The sequence below is a fragment of the Dendropsophus ebraccatus genome, chromosome 4, assembly GCF_027789765.1.
Source record: "Dendropsophus ebraccatus isolate aDenEbr1 chromosome 4, aDenEbr1.pat, whole genome shotgun sequence".
Taxonomy (NCBI): Eukaryota; Metazoa; Chordata; class Amphibia; order Anura; family Hylidae; genus Dendropsophus; species Dendropsophus ebraccatus.
Genome location: NC_091457.1, coordinates 55,582,338 through 55,603,930, shown reverse-complemented (window position 1 = coordinate 55,603,930; position 21,593 = coordinate 55,582,338). Strand labels below are relative to the sequence as shown.

Here is a 21,593-nt window from a genome sequence, read left to right as displayed (position 1 = left end):
ATATTAGGTGATTAATCAGCTAAAACTTTGGCTCACAACATGGTATAGGTAGAGAATCATTTTGAAGGGTGCCAGTTCGGAGACAAAACCAGGAAGTTTCTAGATCCATGGGGGAAAAAAACAGCACAGAGGTATAACTTACTAAAGTTCCTTTGCATATATCTATGTGGTACACATCAGATTTTACTTTAACTGATAACTTTGCTACCACCCCTTTAAGTCCCCCTTTAAGTGATATAGAACACATCTGCTTTTACTAACTTTGCTACCACCCCTTTAAATCCCCCTTTAAGTGATAAAGAACTTACCCATTATTACCCATCACTGCAATTTACTGGGGCACTGCAAAATAAATAAAAATAAATATTATTTAAACAGTATTTAAGTTTTATCATTGTGATATGTGAGCTTCAGGGAAATAGTGTGACAAGCTTTTATAACAGTAACTCCCAATTTATCATGATTTTTGTTACCGCAGTCTTCTGGTCCTTTCTGTCTGCTGTGGTGAACCTATTACAAGCTTCTGTACCACAGATCAGAGAACAATTTCTTCTGACACCTTCTAGATATAGACTGAAATAGTGGTAACCCAGAAAACAAATTTTATGATTGCTGTGTAACCTTAAAGGGAACCAATCAATGGGATAACACATAGAACACTGTTGGCACTTCCTAATAGAGCTGCTAAAGCATTTTCTTATCGTACTTGGTGTGCGTCCTCCTAGAGGGTATCTAGGAGAAAATGTTGTTTTATTCTGGCGCGTTGCAGGGAGAGAGGCAGGAAATGGTCATCTGGGCCATAACTAGTCACAGCTCTCTGCCTGTCAGTGTGCTCTGCAGGGATGACTGACAGGCAAAGAGGCTTCTAACAGGCCTCTTTGTCTGTCAATCATAGGTAAAAAGCTGAGACTTCCTATTCCATCTGTGATAAGATGGGCATCTAGAAAGTTTACTGTACATCTTTATGAAGAAAGGTGACACTAGGGATAGCAAAAACAATAGCAGCTCTGCTTCCTCCTCACAGTGGAATGACCTTTGCACAGGTCTCAAAGGTCACAGTGCATGTACAGTGCAGTACAAAGAAAAGGGTCTGGAGATGTTCACTGTGTTCATTTGCCCAATTTGGCAGATATGTGGAATTCAACTGGTTGCATCTACCAGTGTCAGTGAACTAAATAGTTATATGACACTCACGAAAAAAAAAAAAAAAAAAAGGAATGTCAAGGTGGGTAACTTAAGGACATCATATCCATGTTGTCAGTATGAGCAAAGCCAATTTAACATTTTACTACAAGGTAAGTAAACCAAAAACTCACCTCGAACCTCCAGGCGGCATTCAGTCTCAGCTACTCCATGCTCATTTACAGCTTTGCATGTGTAGACACCACCATCAAATGGACTGGGCTTCCTCAGCTCCAGAGTGAGAACTCCCTGTTTACTAAAGGAGCGGTAACGGGCCTCCCCAGATAGATCCATCTTGTTCTTGTACCAAGTGACTTTTGGCTACAGGTAGAAAAAAATTTTAAAAAGAAAATTTAAGTTGACGTAAAATAGAAAGGGAGAAAGACTGAGGCAGGAAAATAGGTCAGAATAAAGAATAGATTGATTTAGTAAATAAGAGAAGAAAGAAGGAATAGAGAGTAGTAAAGAAGGAGATTAAAATAGAGAGACAATATCAATAAAGGGTTAATACTTCCTACCAATTGTCCAATTATTCCAGATTTGCAAATTATCCTGGAATATCTTAAGGGCTCCCAGAATGAAAGGTCTGGCAAGTCACTTGTCCTTAAGCCCCTATTCCACGGGTCGTTTAAAGGAGCAATATCGTTCGTATTCGGCCGATATCGGCCGCTACGAACGATATTCGTCCTGTGGAATAGAGTGCAACGATCAGCCGACATCGTTCATGTCGGCTGATCGTTGCAGTCGCTTGTTTTTCAACATGTTGAAAAACAAGCGACTGATATAGCAGCGATCTGCTCCCGTCGCTCCGTTGAATAGGAGCATCGGCAGCAGACGCTGCTGTATCCTATGGGCTGCCCGGACGATCAGCGATCCTCCGAGCAGCCCCTCCCGCACTCACCCGCTCGCTGCAGCCGCGTTGAATAGCGGCGGCAGCGAGCGGGGAACGAGGAGCAAACGAGCGCTAATAGCGCTCGTTTGCTCCTCCAAACGACTCGTGGAATAGGGGCATTAGGGTCCTATTACACAGAGCAATAATCTGCCGAATTAGGTCGATCTGGCAGATTATGACTGTAATAAAGACAATGATCATCTGATGACAATGGTCATTGGCTGATTATGTCTTTTGGTCCTGACCTAAAATTATTGGCCGCCAACTGCATATCGCTACATATAATAGTGATGCATGGCCTGTGGGCACGCTCCCCGGTGTTTCTGCCTGCTCCCTGGTGTCTTCCAGGCTTCTGTCCGCAGCCACCGGTACACTAAAGGCATTGCTAACAATGTCCCCGCAGCCCCTGCTGCATGTTAGTTGAGCCATGTAATAGGCTAAGTAAAAGAGTGTTGATCTAGCAGATCAATGCTTGTTTATATTGCTGATCAGGCCGTGTAATACAACCCTTACAATTGCTTGGCATACCATGTACTCAAAATTTATGAATTTTCTCAATCCTGCACTCTCCCCCCCCCTTTTTATTGACTTCCTGACTGCATGCTCCCAATCTACTTACCCATATTGATTGCTTTCCTGTGGGGCATCGTCATTCTGGCGCTCCAACATCATTTGGATCCCGCTGGCATCTATGTCTTTTCTGATGTCTTTCCACAGGGCTTTTGAAATCAGTGTCTTCAGTGCATCTCTATGAGAGTGATCTCTTGAGATCCATTGAAAACACTGACTTCAAGCCTCTTCACATGTGGAGCAGCCAGAGAAGAGGTCACGTGGGCACCAGTAGGATGTGTCTTAGCACAGGAATGATGCTGCACCGAGGGAAAGCAATCATCACTGGTGAGAATAGCTTAGGGGTTTGGCCTAGGGTCTGTATTCATTAGAGAGTCTCTGGTCTGTATTTTTAAGAGTTCTAGATTAGTTTTGGATGTTTATTCTGGGTTCTGTATAAGAGGGTCTGAAGTATATACACCTATTTAGGAGGTTTGATCTTGGGTTTGTATTTATTATTTTGTGGCAGTTGGTCTATTTTAGTTTATTGGCCTGGTCTGGATTTATTTTGGGTGCCTGTTCTGAGGTTTGGAGTTATTTTGGGTGTCTGGGTAAGGTCTAGATTTGTTTAGGTGTTGACTAATATGAGGGTCTAATGTGGAGTCTATATTTATTAAGATTCTTATATGCATTATTTTTGTTTGCTAATGTTAACTGATAGTCCTTGGTCAGTAAGGTTGATACAGTAAGTGGTACCATTGAGAGGGCCTTTCGAGAATCCCTGTGTGCATTCTTAAAAAGCAATATTTCAGTGATGTGTTGAAGGTAAAAAGCCTTCTCTTGTTACTATGCAGTCTATACCTATCCAGGTCTATAGTATTTTTTTTATACCTACCTTAGGTGAGCCACGTACAGCACAGCTGAGGGTTGCATTGTATCCTGCAACTACAGAGCGGTTTACCAGAGGATGTGTAAATTTAGGAGCCTCTGCAAACTCATGTTCTTTGTAATTGGGAGGTTTGTAGGAAGTTCCTAAAGAAATAAAAAGAAAAGATTTGTAAAGTGTAACAAACAGTACTCAATTGCCTGAAGTAATACATAGTTGGCAACATTGCCGGTTTTGAATGGGCAGTCCCTGCAAATTATTGGCCTTGGTATGTCCTGGCAAACCCCACCTCTGTGCCTTAAAACCCGCCCCCTGCATTGGCCCCTATTTCTTTAACTATAAGCACTCCTAACAAGGCTTATAGTTAAAGCAAACTGCTCTAGCAGAGCGAGGAATCATTGGTTCACTGCTCTGCCAGTGACTGTTTTGGCTGCAGGCAGTATTCTGCCTCTAGGGACATAACTGTTGTGTCTTGGTTAGCAGAGCTTGAAGGAAGGGAAGATGACAGTGGTGTGCAGGGAGCCAGGTAGGTATGTTTGTTGCTTTTGTTTTTACTACAGGAGGGATTGCTCTCCTGAGGGGCTTATTCTAAAGGAGGAATGGGTAACAATTGCTTATACCTATGGGGTGCATTGTCTTGGGGGGTGGGGGCATCTTGTACTTAGTATGATGCTGGTCACCCAGCTTTCTCAGCATCTTGAACTCAGCATGAAGGGGGTTACCCAGCTTTCCCATCATCTTGTACTCAGTATAATAGAGGTCATCCAGCGTTCCCAGAATCTTGTACTTGGTATTATGGAGTTCGCCAAGCTTTCCCAGCATCTTGTACTCATTATAAAGGGGATTACCCAGCTTTCCCATCATCTTGTACTCAGTATAATTAAAGGGGTACTCCAGTGTGGGGGCACTTTTTTACTGGGACCGGGGAGGAGGTGGTCGAGGAAAAAGATGTCCACTCACCTCCCCGGTTCCAGTGGCGGGTCCCGCATCGCCGCGCTCCGGTGCCCGGTTCCCGCCCGCTTCCAGGTGTTTGACGCGGGCCCGAGATGTGACGTCTCAGGTCCGCACAGCCACTCAGCCCCGGTCCAAGTAAAAAAGTGTCCCCACACTGGAGTACCCCTTTAAGGTCATCCAGCTTTCCCTGCATCTTATACTCAGTATGATGGAGGTCACCCAGCTTTCCCAGCATCTTGTTCTCAGTATAATAGAGGTCGCCCAGCTTTCTTCAAGCTCTTATACTCAGTATTATAGTGGTCATCCAGCTCTCCGAGCATCTTGTACTCAGTATGATGGAGATTGCCCACCTTTCCCAGCAACTTGTACTCAGTTTGATAGGGTTACCCAGTTTTCCAACATCTTGTACTTATGTGTATGGTCTTAACTGTAAGGTCCATACAATGAGAACAATATAGGGAAAATTCTTTGAAAAAAATCAACACAGATGACAAGTCACAACCTTGCAAAACACACTCATAATAGACCATGTCCCACAATAAGTCACACCCCTCACTGACAAAGTCTGAGTGTGCCTGGAATTTTTTTTTTAAATGTTGCCAATTATGATAATGTAGTTTTACTGAAAGCATTGTCAAAAGTAGACAATAAATTTTAGTCAGCCAAAAAATAAGTTGATCACAGGGTGTCCTGCATGGAAACCTGACACTAAGGGGGAGATTTATCATACATGGTGTAAAGTGAAACTGGCTCAGTTGCCCCTAGCAACCAATCAGATTCCTCCTTTCATTTTCCAAAGAGTCTGTGAGGAATGGAAAGTGGTATCTGATTGGTTGCTAGGGACAACTGAGACAGTTTCACTTTAGACAATGTTTGATACATCTCCCCCTAAGTGTTTTGGCTCCCTACCCCCATCATTCAATAGTATATTCACTGCAGAACAGCACCACTACTATCTTTCCACTTACCGACCGTATACCTTGTGATAAAGGTCAGTGAGACCAAAACTGATAATGAAACATCAATAAATGTAACCATTACTTGATTTACATGTGCCAAATTTCATTATACATATGGAAACTTAAATACGTTTTGTTTACATAAAATGATGGCAAATTAAGCATTTTGACTGGAAATGAGTGCAGTTGATGTATTCACTCTACTGAGTGTTTCACCATCATAGGTAAACTTGGAAAATAAATGGTAATTATTAAGGGTGCGTTTACACAGAAAGATTTATCTGACAAATTAATTTAAAAAGAGAATGGATCCCAGTCTTTCCTTTATGACCTGTTCTCTGTTTATAGTCTGTTCCTGGTTTTGGCTTCAAAGATCTGTTAGATAAATCTGTCTGTGTAAACGCTCCCTTAATAATTACCATAATTACGCATTAGGGCCCTTTTACACAGAAAGATTATCTGACAGATTATCTGCCAAAGATTTAAAGCCAAAACCAGGAACAGACTATAAACAGAGATCAGGTCATACATGAAAGCCTGAGATTTCTCCTCTTTTCAAATTTATTCCTGGCTTTGGCTTCAAATCTTTGGCAGATAATCTGTCAGATAATCTTTCTGTGTAAAAGGGCCCTAAAGGGAACATATCAGCACAATTGTGCTGATTAAGTTCCCAGCAGCGCCTAATAGATGTTGAAACGAGCCCCCTTCCATGGCAAAGAAGTCTGTGTATGCCAAATTCATGTCTAAATAGTTAAAATCTGCAACATAAAATTTGCACCAGCAAGCTGCAACATGTAATTTGCAGCAGATTACATGTGAGTGAATGGATGACTTTTATGATTATCTTTTAGTTGAATTCTATGGATAGAGTTGCCACTATGATAAAGAATAAAGGGGTCCCCATTTTCCTGATAGAAGGGGGTAACATAGGCATTTATGGCATATCCTCCAAGTGCAATGTGGTGGCTAGGAAGTTATGGGTAACTGTTCCCAAAGCCACTATAATAGTTTTAACTCTATAATATATGTTAAAGGGGCTGTCCAAGCCTATTTTCTGGCCTCATCTGGCATTGAGCATAGAGAAATACAAATGCAAACAAGTCAGTCTCAAGAATCTGGTCCCCACTGAGTATCTTGCACAGCTTATTCTAATAAAACCCATACACTATACTCGTTGGGTGTTGGATGGTTGCCTCGGCAAGCTGACTGTCCAGCATGCAGATGCATCTATTGCACAGGGCAGAGGAGTTTACCTGAACTTCTGCAAAAGAAGACTTAAAGGGGTATTCCAGGAAAAATTAACTTTTCCCCTGTGGATTTGGAAAAAGTTCATTTTTCTGGAATACCTCTTTAAACACACTTAGATTTAGTTTTGTATAGACAACAATATTTGAATAGATAATTCTGTTTTTAAACACATTTACCTGCTTTCTGGATATATGCACTGTTCTTGGTGGTGACGGGTTTCTCGCTCAGACCACACAAGTTCTCACTGAATACTCGGAAGTAGTACTCATTACCCATAATCAAATCAGACACAACACAGTTAAGGCGTCTGTAGTGTTCATAGACTGTGAACCATTCCTAAAGGGAAAAAAATGGACCAGGAACGTCAGGTGATGCTTTTTGTTTACACAAGGCCTTAGAGGAATTTTTCATCAGAAAATTAACATAAAAACTTGATTTAAACAATATTTTAAAATCATTTTTGGTGATGATTTTTCCTATTTTCTATAATATGATCTATATTTTAAAAAAGTCGTGAACTCTTGCAGTTTTCACTTCTACCACTAGGCTTAAAATTTAGCTGAGACTTCCTGTTCTGTGCAGATGATTTCCCAGCAGTGTCCTTCTTATCATCATAGGCAGGAGTACAGTGACGGGTGGGGTGACACCAGTATATAGATAACAAAAATACATGCAAAGGCTATTGCTCACAAATCAGGGTCTTCCCTGTGGAATGACCTCTATAAAGGTCACTTAGTATGCTCATTCATCTGTATAATTGATTTTTGCGCAAAACCTCCCTGCTCGTCTGATAAGTGGGCAGGGGGCATGATGATTTAAGCCTGCTAGCAAGCATAAATTATGCCTCGTGTAGATTTCTGCGACTGCTCTGCTCTAGACAGTGGACTGATCAAACAGAATGGTTTGGTATGGGGTCGGCCACAATTTATTATCTTATATATGTGGCCACCTTTAGGCAAGTAACTATTAGTTCTCTCCATTCCTAGTCTATTACATCTCACCATGGTCTTTTTGTCTGCTTTTTGGATAGTGTAGCCAGTAATCTCAGTATTTCCATCATCTTGAGGTGGAGCCCATTCCACAGCAACATTGAATCCCCATATTTCCACAATCTTCAGGTTCTGAGGAGCACTGGGCTTGTCTAAATCAGAAGATTTCTGTTATAATCACATTGAAAACCAGTGTCTGGGGTCTACATGGCTTCTCTCTGGATGACTTACCTACAATCTGGATACAGATGGTGGCAGCGTCCTCGCAGTTCTCAATTTGGATTTTGACCTGGTATTCTCCAGAGTGACTCCTCTGAGCAGATCTGATGAACAAGATGGTGTCGGCCTCACTGTTTCTAATGCCAACCTGTTTTGGATCAATAGGCTGCCCGTCTTTCAACCAAGTGACCACAGGACGAGGTTTTCCCTAAGTAGCCAAAAAAATAATGGTTACTTACGAATAGTGATCACAGTTATGGTAGATGTACAGTAGTCTGCCATTGGGTGGTGGAATTAATGTTGCTGTTATCTGTAATTGTATCTTAACCACACCAGTCCTATGGGATACGGTTACAGTATTTATACATAGTGTCATTACAGGGTTCACAGTCACATCTTTTAATATGAATATGAGCAATGCAATATGATCCACTGCAGGTTATAGAGCAACCACAGGGCACTCGTGTCCTTATTCCTAGTAATTATATCTGTAGCTGTTTTTCATTTCCAACAGCAACTTCTTATCCCTTCTTGTATCCACCCAGAGCTCATGTTTCATATAGACACACAGTATCCTAAATTTATCCAGTGCTTTGCCCCTTGCTACTATGTGCAACACTCTTATGGTGCTCAGCCATCATCTCCATAACCTCACCCCTCCCATTGTACATTCCCATCACTCATCTGCCTCCACTTGAACTTAGTGTGAAGTACGAAGCAATATGACATTGGTCTTTCTACACTGTAATCACTACGCAAACTTCCAAATAGAAATGCCCTAAGTGTGGTAGCAGCTCTCAGGCTTACGAAAAAATAAATAAATTTTTCCTATTCCTTCTGTATCTATAAACCCCTCACTAGGAGCCACATGTACAGTTCACTACTATATTTGGGCACCCACATAGGACAGTTGTTTTAAGCTTCTATTATGACACAGTTATGATCTCTTACTCCAGCTTAGCTGCATTGCCTATTGGGAGTCTAAGGTAGTCTGAAAACATCTCCTGTCTGGAGTTTTAGGAGGTTAAAATGTCTCTCTCCCAAGGTCTACACCATAAGGCTCGGTTCACACGTTGTAAGAGTGCGGCTGTATGTGCGGCTGTAATTGTGCGGCGGTATTTTTGATGGTTCGTGTGTATGCTGGGAAGTATAGGATATGCGGCTGCACAGTGCACACTATCTCTGAATCTACGGCCCTATCGTAAACGGACCCGTAAAAAATGAACAAGACCATTGTTTGCGGCTGGACATGCGGCCGTGGATTGACAGGCGGTCCGTACGGAGTACTTCAAAAATAGCCGGCAATGATGCCGAATGCCGATGCCTCTAATAGTTAATATATTAAATTAATCAAAGACATTTTATTTGTAATCAAGACACTTTCGTTGATCAATAATTTATTTCTAACGAATCCATAATTTTGCAATTCAATATACTGTCAAAAAATAAATATATATATAAATATACATTTATTTATATATATATTTATTTTAACAGTATATTTAATTGCAAAATGATGGAATCGTTTACATTTAATTATTGAACAATAAAAAGGACTTTATTAGACAGAAAATGTGTTTTATTAATTCAATATATTAACCATGAGAGACATCGGCTATAGTGCAGAGGATCGCAAACCCCGGTAATAGCGATTCATGTAAACTGTGTTCCCTGCTTTCCCAGATGCATCCAGAGGTGTTTGCATCACTTTCTTAACATTTTATTTGTTATTTTTAGTTGAACCAGATTTCAAAGTAAATGACCGTATGTTTTGAGCCGCATGTCTATTTTTTCCCACGGCCGGAGTTTCACCCGCACATTTACAGCCGCATAAAAAATACAGCCGCACAGTTACAGCGTGTGAACCCAGCCTTAGGATGCGTTTACACTGAGTAAAACAGGAGAAATTCTGCAGTGGAGCCCCCGCCGCAGACTCTGCTCGGAACCCCACCTGCCTTGACAGAGGCTCATTGTGAGCCGAAACGTTGCATGTATGCTTGACTGCACAATCAAGATTTGAAGATTTCACCATGTGCGTACTGTTGAATGCTCTTTCCCATGCCTCAGTGTGTCAATGCGAAGCCTAGTGTGCCTCCGCTCTCTGCCGCTCTACGCTCAAAGAGGCGTGAGAGGCATCCCTTTGACACACTGAGACAGGTGGGATTCTGTGGTGGGGGCTCCACCGTGGAATTTCACTTGCTTTAACTTAGTGTGAACATACCCTAATTCTAGCTGTTGTGGGGCATAAGAAAGAGTCCATTCAAACTCACAAGAAAAGTCAGCATCAAGAGGAGCGACTGGGATAATGAAACAGCTTGTTGTGATAACATAGTGAGCCCAAGGCTTTTAACACTAAAGACTTCTGTTTCTAAGAACATCTTCTTTCAGAAGCATCTGCAGAAAATAAGTTGATCACAGGTTGCCCTGCAGCCCTAGGGAATCAGGGAAAACATGGATACCCAAACCTCTAGGGCTACATTCAACTTCTTCAGGCACGGGTATTCAAATGTCAAACAATCAGGCTTGAACATGCTCCAGTTGCACTCACCTCTAGTAATCAGCAAAAGAATCAGACAGTAAGTGTTAAATTCTCCTACAGTGCCACCACAGGGGGAATTAAGTATTACATGTGGCCTGTTGAGACCAATAGGTTGTCCCCAAAGCATCCTAATAGGATTACTGAAAATAATTTTTGCAAAGCAGACAACCTGAATCTGAATAACTGTCAAGAGATGATGGTCAACTGGTCAATCAGTTGCAGATCAGTAGTGAAGGATCTGAGAAAAGCTGAGAACCTGGCCTTCTATGAGAGAACATCGGCCTGGCTTTATATGGATTTAAAGAGATTGGTGTTATCCAGATTAGTAGAGATTAGTTTTCTCTCCCTGCCTCCCTATGCACTTACACGCTTGGTATGGCTAAATGTTTATGGGGAGCAGTAAACTCTGGCCCCAGTCTATTCCTCCAAATACAAAAAGCATTGACCAGTGAAACTCCATCACGCCTGACCCTTACTTTTACCTACATCATCTGTTGGTGCAGATTTGGGGTCCCCCATACACCTTATGCTGTAGGCTGAACCCATTGCTAGAGGTGGGTTTGGCTGACTTTAGTATAAAGTGTATAGGCACCGTTACTCACATGGTGGCAGATAGGTTGACAGTGAGGAGTAAGGGGACCATTTGTTACCACCCACCTATAAATAATCTATGAAGTCAAAGACATCAAAGAGTCCTAAAGACATCAGCCATGAGCCGTAAATACCTGGAAGGGTATGACAATATTCACTGTCTCACCAACTCTCTTCACAAGTTTCTGTCTTAGGTATCGAGGGAGCCAAATCTTTGGTCGTTCTAAAAGAGGATAAAAGGTAGAAATCAGAATTCTATTATGGTGTACATATATTATGTATCGCTAATCCCAAAGAGTGCTCTTTGACAAACCAGCAGGGAACCTCATGAACAGCTAATATACACAGGATGTCTGAGGGGACAAGATGTCTACTTTTGGAGACTTTCCAGCTAGTGTAAGGAATAGTATAGGCCATGCAATGCCATGCCAATGGAAAATGATGTGCATATTAACTCTCCTCCAGAAAGAAGAAAGATAGCTCTCTATTGGAGGTAGCTTGTCTAAACAATAAATTTATATTGATACATTGATAAAGGATTATTAGCCAAACCAGAATCTCTTCGAAAGGAATACAACCCTTCTATAAACCCTTCTGTAGATGGCTTTCTTTTGTTACAGATAGATCCATGCTGTATTAAAACTATACAAATACTTAAAGGGGTTACCCAGCGCTACAAAACCACTTTCTTCCAGAGACAGACTAACTCTTGTCTCCAGTTCAGCTGTGGTTTGCAATAAACCCCCATTCACTTCAATGGAACTGAGTTACAAAACAACACTCAAACTGGATATGAGATGGATAGACATAGGATAACTGATGTACAGTAGCGAAATTTGATGGGGGGCAGGGGGGGCGGCCGCCCCCGGGCCCACTCTGGCAGGGGCCCACTCAGATCGCTATTGAATTTTCTCTCCCTAAGTCTATTCCTGAAGATACAGACTGCCTGTGCAGTCTGTATCTTATGCTTTTACCTAATCCTGTATAGCGGAGAAGTACGGCCGGGGGCGGCCATCTTGATGACGTCACAGTGGTGCGTTCCAACGCTGGAACGCAAGGGACGTCATCAAGATGGCGCCCGGCTTTACTGCACCGCTACAGAGGACTGGGTAAAGTATAAGATACAGACTGCAAAGGCAGTCTGTATCTTCATGAAGTTTATTTCTGAAGATACAGACTGCCTGTGCAGTCTGTATCTTATACTTTACCCAGTCCTCTGTAGCGGTGCAGTAAAGCCGGGCGCCATCTTGATGACGTCCCTTGCGTTCCAGCGCTGGAACGCACCACTGACGTCATCAAGATGGCCGCCCCCGGCCTTACTGCTCCGCTACACAGCTATAGGTAAAAGCATAAGATACAGACTGCACAGGCAGTCTGTATCTTTAGGAATAGACTAGAGCTGGACATGTGGACGCAGGGGGAGCTGGACATGTGGACGCAGGGGGAGCTGGACATGTGGACGCAGGGGGAGCTGGACATGTGGACGCAGGGGGAGCTGGACATGTGGACGCAGGGGGAGCTGGACATGTGGACGCAGGGGGAGCTGGACATGTGGACGCGGGGGGAGCTGGACATGTGGACGCGGGGGGAGCTGGACATGTGGACGCGGGGGGAGCTGGACATGTGGACGCGGGGGGAGCTGGACATGTGGACGCGGGGGGGAGCTGGACATGTGGACGCGGGGGGAGCTGGACATGTGGACGCGGGGGGAGCTGGACATGTGGACACGGGGGGAGCTGGACATGTGGACACAGGGGGAGCTGGACATGTGGACACAGGGGGAGCTGGACATGTGGACATAGGGGGAGCTGGACATGTGGACACAGGGGGAGCTGGTAAAGAGGGGGAGCTGGACATGTAGAAACGGGGAGCTGGACATGTGGAAACAGGGGGAGCTGGACATGTGGAAACAGGGGGAGCTGGACATGTGGACACAGGGGGAGCTGGACATGTGGACGCAGGGGGAGCTGGACATGTGGAAGCAGGGGGAGCTGGACATGTGGACATAGGGGGAGCTGGACATGTGGACACAGGGGGAGCTGGACATGTAGAAACGGGGAGCTGGACATGTAGAAACGGGGAGCTGGACATGTAGAAACAGGGGGAGCTGGACATGTGGACGCAGGGGGTGCTGGACATGTGGACGCAGGGGGTGCTGGACATGTGGACACAGGGGGAGCTGGACATGTGGAAACAGGGGGAGCTGGACATGTGGAAACAGGGGGAGCTGGACATGTGGAAACGGGGAGCTGGACATGTGGAAACAGGGGGAGCTGGACATGTGGAAACAGGGGGAGCTGGACATGTGGACATAGGGGGAGCTGGTTAAGAGGGGGAGCTGGACATGTAGAAACGGGGAGCTGGACATGTGGACACAGGGGGAGCTGGACATGTGGACACAGGGGGAGCTGGACATGTGGACACAGGGGGAGCTGGACATGTGGAAACAGGGGGAGCTGGACATGTGGAAACAGGGGGAGCTGGACATGTGGACACAGGGGGAGCTGGTAAAGAGGGGGAGCTGGACATGTAGAAACAGGGGGAGCTGGACATGTGGACACAGGGGGAGCTGGACATGTAGAAACAGGGGGAGCTGGACATGTGGAAACAGGGGGAGCTGGACATGTGGAAACAGGGGGAGCTGGACATGTGGAAACAGGGGGAGCTGGACATGTGGACACAGGGGGAGCTGGACATGTGGACACAGGGGGAGCTGGACATGTGGACACAGGGGGAGCTGGACATGTGGACACAGGGAGAGCTGGACATGTGGACACAGGGGAGCTGGACATGTGGACGCAGGGGGAGCTGGACATGTGGACGCAGGGGGAGCTGGACATGTGGAAACAGGGGGAGCTGGACATGTGGACATAGGGGGAGCTGGACATGTGGACACAGGGGGAGCTGGTAAAGAGGGGGAGCTGGACATGTGGACACAGGGGGAGCTGGACATGTGGACACAGGGGGAGCTGGACATGTAGAAACAGGGGGAGCTGGACATGTGGAAACAGGGGGAGCTGGACATGTGGAAACAGGGGGAGCTGGACATGTGGACACAGGGGGAGCTGGACATGTGGACACAGGGGGAGCTGGACATGTGGACACAGGGGGAGCTGGACATGTGGACACAGGGGGAGCTGGACATGTGGACACAGGGGGAGCTGGACATGTGGACACAGGGGGAGCTGGACATGTGGACACAGGGGGAGCTGGACATGTGGAAACAGGGGGAGCTGGACATGTGGAAACAGGGGGAGCTGGACATGTGGAAACAGGGGGAGCTGGACATGTGGAAACAGGGGGAGCTGGACATGTGGAAACAGGGGGAGCTGGACATGTGGAAACAGAGGGAGCTGGTAAACAGGGGGAGCTGGACATGTGGAAACCAGGGGGAGCTGGACATGTGGAAACAGGGGGAGCTGGTAAACAGGGGGAGCTGGACATGTGGAAACCAGGGGGAGCTGGACATGTGGAAACCAGGGGGAGCTGGACATGTGGAAACCAGGGGGAGCTGGACATGTGGAAACCAGGGGGAGCTGGACATGTGGAAACCAGGGGGAGCTGGACATGTGGAAACCAGGGGGAGCTGGACATGTGGAAAACAGTGGTTTTCTGATTTAACCCTATTTGGCCCAGTTCTCTCTGGCAGCTTCATAGAGGAGCTGGGGGCTGATCTGGAGATCCTGGGGGAATGGGGGCAGAGGTCCGACCCCTCCACCCCAGTCTCTTACAGGATAAGGGACAAGTATGTTTAAATCAGAAAGCTGTGATTCGGATCACAGAGAGCAGGGTGCAGCAGCCTGTAGTGGCTGCCCGAGTTAGCTAGTGATTGAGCCTGCGGTACCTCCCTGTGAGTGATGCACCTGTCTTAGGCAGAATGCAAATTATCTACCTCTATGGTATATGGGTCAGTCAGTGTATAGGGAAAATAATAGTCTTTGCATAATGGATTTAACTTTTTTTTACAGTTTTAACTACAGATCTCAGGTGAACCTGTTATACTGCCCATACATCCATGACATTGGGATAGTGAGCGACTCCGATGAGAAGACACCCCTTGTAAGTCACTGTTTCATTTTATGTGTCTATATATGTAAATGTAGAAGCCTCTAACACTGCTCTTAATTCACTATGAGTAATGGAGCAGAATATACCCTTTATTATTTAGAAAGCATTGTTGTCAAGCGAGGTTCCCTTTGGGTAACATAATCGGTTGGGGGCCCACTCAGACTTGCTCGCCCCCCCTAGGCTGAACCCCTAGCTACGCCCCTGCTGATGTACACCATATTCCAAAACTCTATGACACTCACGCATAATTTCCCGGATGGTGACAGGCTCTTTCATAGTACATGGCTCACTGGGTCCTGCCAAGTTGATCGCTTTGACCCTGAAGGTGAGCCTCTCCCCAGTGGGAAGATCTCTGATCAGACAAGATGTTCTTTCAGTTAGGCCTTGTAGCGCAGGGACCCATTCAGAAGCTGCAGACAAAAAGCAATAGCCCAGTGAGTTGTTATATAATGAGACACATAGGGCAAAGAAACCAAACCAAATACTGAAACAAAATAGATCACCACAGTTCAATTTAGCAGTCATGGGGAGTCCATGTATTTGTGCAGATTTTTTTCTGTTACACGTGGATGGGATTTTTAGAAAGTTATGGCATGTCCAATAGCATAACATGTTAGAATCTGACTACTAGGACTTTCGCCAATTGTCAGAATGAAGGGGCCACAGTGCTCGGCACTGTAAAAGGAAAGGAGTTTCTGACTTTTTATTCTTGAGATTCGTGGGGCTTTCAGGTAAGCATTATATAGCGGTATGTTACATTGTTATGTGCCATAAGATCAAGTACAAATAAAACCTTTCACTATAACATTTGTTATACAATCCTTAGGGCCCTATTCCACTGGATGATTATCGTTAGCTTAATCGCTAACGATCAACGATCTCAAACGACCGCTTTGAGAGTTTCTTGAGATCGTTAGGGCAATTCAATTAAGCGATGGTCGTTAAATCAAGTCGTTTTTGCGGTCGATTCTAGGTCGTTGTTCGTTCGCTTCACATTGATTCAACAGAACGATAAGCATGCGATTTATGTACAAGTAGGTTTTTTTTTTTTTTTTGGTCCACCTATATGGGTGTTTTCAGTCAGTACGGAATCCAATCAGCTTCCATCTTGGAATCCATCTTGGATTAGTGCAAAACTACAACAGAACTACAACTACAAGTACAACAGATCGTAATTTGAAGACCCAAGCCTTTCAAGCCTTTCGCCCTCATCCACCCAACTATTCCTAGGCTATTATTCCCCATCTTTAACCAAATCGCCGCACGTGACGCTGCCTTCGTTTCCTCCACGTGGCGTGGCTAGATTCGTTCGTTCCTAGGGAAAATTTGCGTACGGAACAAACCTACTCAATTTACCTTTCACCAACAGGAAGTGAAGCCTGCGCCACGTGGACACAAGCGGTGGGTTGGAGCACAGTTGAAACAATGGAAGATGGTCCCTGTCAATCAATGTGTTTAGCCAATTAGAATTTGCACTGAATGCACTAAGCGCACCCACCAACGACCAAGGAACGATCAAGCGATTTTTAATTCAACGGCAAAATTTGCGAACGAGATACGAACGAACAACGATAAAAATAGGTCCAGGTCTCTTCCAACGATCAACGATTTCTCGTTCGGTCGTTAATCGTTAACTGCATTTCAACCGAACGATTATCGTTTAGATTCGAACGATTTAGCGATAATCTGAACGATAATCGTCCAGTGGAATAGGGCCCTTACAGTCCTGATATCAGATGCAAGGGCCTCTGTGGCCTCTTATTACAAATGGAAATGGTGGCGGGCCTCAGCACTCCTGTCAGATGTATTCTGAGCATCTGTGAATCCTCAGCTGGCCTCTTTATACGCTGGGCACATGGCAGCACTTGCTTGCTGTGTCAGGCAGTGAGCACGATAGACATAAGTGTCCTGCCCAAATCGCATTAAATCATTATCAGCCATGTGGAAGCCAGAAGTAAATGGATCTCGTGTGATGGGGGCAGTGAGCCGAAAAGCTCAGGTGACACCTGATTAAAGATAATAGATGTACCAAGCCTGGATTGTGATTAATCTGGAGATTCCTGTGCTTGTTACTGAGCTCTATAGTCTCTAAGTACAAACAGAGTGGCGTGTTTATCATGGCAGAGTCCCAGTTCTTAAGACGGAGTGAGAAACACAAGACGATAAGCCTTTAAGCTGCTCTCTTCCAGTGTCAGGGAGTCTTTGAGGTGTCTCTGTGCCTACATTAGGACTGTGCAGGAGGGCAGTGAAGCTTACTTTAAGCTATAAATGAAGACATGTTTATGCTGTCTTTGCTTCTGTACAGTAACATTGTACTGTTTTTCTATTATAAACTCAGCTGTCTACTCTTTAGACTTTTCTAGTCTTGGATTTCTGCGACAGAAAGTATCTATCTGACACATGTCACCATCGGCTATATTGGCTGTCATGGTGCTGGTTATCTGTCATCCAGAAGGTATTGCTGTCTAACTTTTCTCTAGTACACAATATCGGTAGGAGAGTAAACTAGTGATGGGAGAAGGGTCTATTTTTCTATGACATCACCCATCATCTGAAGATGACCCTTATAGTCTTTACCATGACTTCACACAACTTGCCAGATGAGTGTAATAAACGGACACCACCATAGGAATCTATATTGCTTTTAGTTTAGGTCATTAGATACCGGACTGCTATATATAAGCAAAACAGCATCTATCCAATTCCTTACTATTCAATCACTTCTACTACTACTACTACTACTACTACTACTACTATTCAAATGTAGAAGGATTTATATTTGCATGCACAAGTATAAAAATTTAAATGGTCACTGTTGTTTCAACAAACTTTGCATACATCATGTATGAAATATTGTAATATATCCTATCAGAGAAGATTTTTCTTCTTGTCAAATAAAGCTTCCCCCCACTAAACTGTAATTCAGGGTTTACAGGACGGTCTCTGGCCGGATTATCTCGGCCGGTACTTAAGTACCGGCCGGATGATCTTTCTGCGGACGGAATTCACTGAATTCCGGCCGCAGAAAACCGACCTGTCAGTTATTTGCGGAGCCGCACAGATCCCGGCCGGTGCGTATATGATGTGTGTACGCTCCGGCCGGGATGCCATTGGTCAATAGGCTGTATTGCACTGCACAAAAACTACGGCCGTTGTTGCCATCGGCAACAACGGCTGTAGTTTTACGTAGTGTGAACATAGCCTAGTGCTAGATCATGTTATAAGCTACCAATACTAATCTATGGAGAAATGTGGGGGTGAAGTAGGGTGACTGGAGGGACCAGAAGCTGCAGAAAGATAGCATAGAAACTAGCTACTGTAAGTAGAACACCTCACCCTAGGGCTTGATTCACAGCTTAGATTGTTCCCTGGTGCTGCTGGGTGTGTATGGAGACAAAAAAAAGTGCAGGATCTCTTCCTGTGTGTGTTCATTGTATGGACACTATTTCCCATTACATAAAGGCCATCTACACAATGTCAACAGTGTGTGAGCATAGCCTTTTTGTGTTTTTAATCCACTCCTGATTTTGGTTGCAAAATACTGAACAAAAATACTGTGTGGGAACATAGCCTTAAAATGCCAAGAGTTAGGTAATGCCTGGAATTAGTGGTCATCCTTGTGTACACACAAGCTTATCCTGAAAAAACAGCTATGCATTAAAGTGGCATCTGTGGCTCGTAAAGGTTGCAGCCTCATGTAATTGTCTATTATTAACTATGAAAAAAATTATTAACTAATTAAAAATTTCCAACCATGTGTGAATTACTGCAATGACTATAAAGATGTTTGTAGATGAGACTTTTATGTAATCTGCATAAGCCTTTGAGCCGATATGTAGACTACAAGCTATAGGGAATAAGGAATAAGGAGATGAGGCATTTTAGTTATTGATTGTATAATGTGCCAGTTTGGGGCTGGTCATTCTAAGGTATCTTAGAAATAGAATAGTAAGTGAATAATCAGCACGGTTGCCTTGCAGTTCTTGGGTCCTGGAGTTGAATTCGTCCATGGGCAACAGTGGCATGGAGTTTGTAAGTTCTCTCTGTGCTCATCTGGGTTTCCTTTGGGTAATCCTGTATCCTCCCACATCCCCCAAGAAATATTGGTAAACTAATTGGCCCCAGTGTTCATGGATCTCATATAGTGGAATTATATTGTCCCAGTTGTTAAATTACAGTTCTGGCAGGTCTGATGTGAATGGTGACATTCTGTATAGTGATGCGGAATAGGCAAAAGGAATGAATAATATTAGTACTTACAACCCTCCTTGCAGTATTCTACCATGTATCCATCCAATCCTCCTGCACCAATCTTTTCTGGGGGCCTCCATTTCAGTGTAATGCTGGTGTCGCTCACATCATCTACTGTCAGCTGAGTTGGTTCACTTGTAGGAGCTAAAAAATACAAATAAAATTAAACTTTTGAAAACTTACTGATATTGTATCCAAGTTTTGTAAGGTTCTGTCAATTATCACTGAATGTACATGACCCAAAGCAAGTGTTTTAAATAAAACGTGGCATTCTTTTGCATTCTACTGCTATTGTCCCTCAGTCCTCCCCAGAGTAATGGCTGTTCTTCCAATGTTGCACTCAGATCAATGTTATGAAGGATTTGGAAGAAAACATTGCTGCATCCAAACACTTGTTATAAAATTATTTACATTCAGCATAATGGCTTTGGTGAATAATTATATTATGGTTGGTTAGCGCTAAAAAGAGGAAATCCTTAGGGAAAAAAAATATATATTTTTTTTTTTACAAAACTGTAATATGTGAATATATTCTTTTTTCAGGAACCTAAAAAAAAACATATCTAGACTAAAAGCAACATTTCAAAAATGTATTGCTACTAGGGCTACACTACAACGTGGGATCACACCACTAACAACCTTTGAAACCACTAAGCTTGGGAATGTTAGCATTTACATCATGTCCCAATGTGGTGTCTCAGCTCAGATCCTGGTGACCTTGACTGTTATGCATATTTTCAGCTTCTTTACACAGCTATATAGTTCATCTACTGACTTCTACATATGCAGCAAGTCCATATATCAAGTTGTCACCTCAAGGAACAACTTACAAGGCAACATAAATCACAGTGACCTAATGTCTTGTTCTCACTCAGAGAAACACAAGATAATATAACAGTTAGTAAATAATAATAAGGAAATTGTGTGTATCCATTATGTAAATAATATCATCAAGCTATTTCCTAGAAATAGATGTAGCAGAGTTGAATTTGTAGAGTTAACTGCTGTAGTATAAGTTGTGTCAGATAATAAATTCAAACTTGCTATAGCTGAACTTGTAAATTTGGGTCTGTCTATAGCTAGTTTCTTATCAACTTATTGACTATAGTGAAATGATCATATTGATCATGTCCATTGGGCCATATTTTTATATGTGCATGTCCCAATTATTTCTTCTTTTTAGCATGACTACAGGAACTAGTGGAGCCACATTTTATGAGAAAATCCAGTGTCGTATAGTAGATTGCTATAGTGTTGCCTGCATTTCTACCACAACATTACAGCTAGTACTGGAAATGCTTTTTCTTATTGGCATATCTCCCCATAGCTCAGATCCATGACCGGACAAATATCACCTTGGATCACCTTGCTAATGGTATTGCAGTTTAACACAGACTATAAAATGCAGTGGTATTATCGCTATCTGCTATCATACATGATGTTTTGTTGCATTTTTTGTTGTTGCAGTTTTCCTGTCATTTTTGATAAGAAAAATGGCAACAATAGAACCTATATACAGCCTAACAAAACACACAAATATTTTATTGACTCACGTCACGGTTTGAAAATACTCTTCATCATTTATACCTTAACTGCTAGAATGTAATTTTGCTGGCATTAAGTTACTATAATAGATACAGAAGATGACAATGACCAGCTATGATTGCCATACATATACATATACAATGAATATAAGTCACGCACACAATGCAACATACAAGGTGTAAATCAACTGTACAGCAGCAAGAAGAACATAAAGTTCAATATAAAGGTTTCCACATAAGCCAAAAAAGCTCCAGATATGCCTTGAATATTCAAGCTTAAAAAGCATAAAGGATGGTTCCACTAGTTCCACTAGTTGGCACCACAAAACTATTCCTCCAAACTTATGATGGTGGAGTCCTTAGAACCAATGGACATTGATTATTCCAATGAGAAGGGTTATAGAGGTGGCCCAGACCTGGAAATTCTTTTTTTGGTTTTCTTGGTCTTGGAGGATCCACTTGAGAACTTTCCACAAAACGTGACACTCGAGTCATGGTGAACCTTATGGAAACTCCTCCAGATGCGGAAACCAAACTTCCCACTCACTGTTCAAATGTGAGGATGAAAGAACTAAGGCAGGGATGTACTAACATAGGGACTGTACATGGGAGGGGGGAGTTGAAGGATGAGCTGAACAGAGACCCCACTCCCCACCCCTTCTTATAGCAAGGAACATTTCTTTCTTGCATTCTGAGCCTTGATCCTCAACAACTCTAATTCT

At 43.6% G+C, this 21,593-nt stretch overlaps 1 protein-coding gene across 1 annotated transcript in view; it reads right to left on the bottom strand.

Annotated features, from left to right (window-relative positions):
• Positions 1 to 266: 266 nt before the first annotated feature.
• MYBPC3 (myosin binding protein C3) overlaps positions 267 to 21,593 on the bottom strand; it is an 88,834-nt gene continuing 67,507 nt past the window's right edge. Inside the window, exons 21-29 of the mRNA XM_069965842.1 lie at positions 19,337 to 19,471; positions 15,319 to 15,486; positions 11,143 to 11,231; positions 7,891 to 8,086; positions 7,672 to 7,811; positions 6,847 to 7,006; positions 3,519 to 3,655; positions 1,317 to 1,503; positions 267 to 342 (exon numbers count right to left, since the gene is read on the bottom strand). Of these exons, the coding sequence (XP_069821943.1) occupies positions 332 to 342; positions 1,317 to 1,503; positions 3,519 to 3,655; positions 6,847 to 7,006; positions 7,672 to 7,811; positions 7,891 to 8,086; positions 11,143 to 11,231; positions 15,319 to 15,486; positions 19,337 to 19,471 (1,223 nt within the window). The 3' untranslated portion in view covers positions 267 to 331. The remainder of the gene's footprint in view (positions 343 to 1,316; positions 1,504 to 3,518; positions 3,656 to 6,846; positions 7,007 to 7,671; positions 7,812 to 7,890; positions 8,087 to 11,142; positions 11,232 to 15,318; positions 15,487 to 19,336; positions 19,472 to 21,593) is intronic.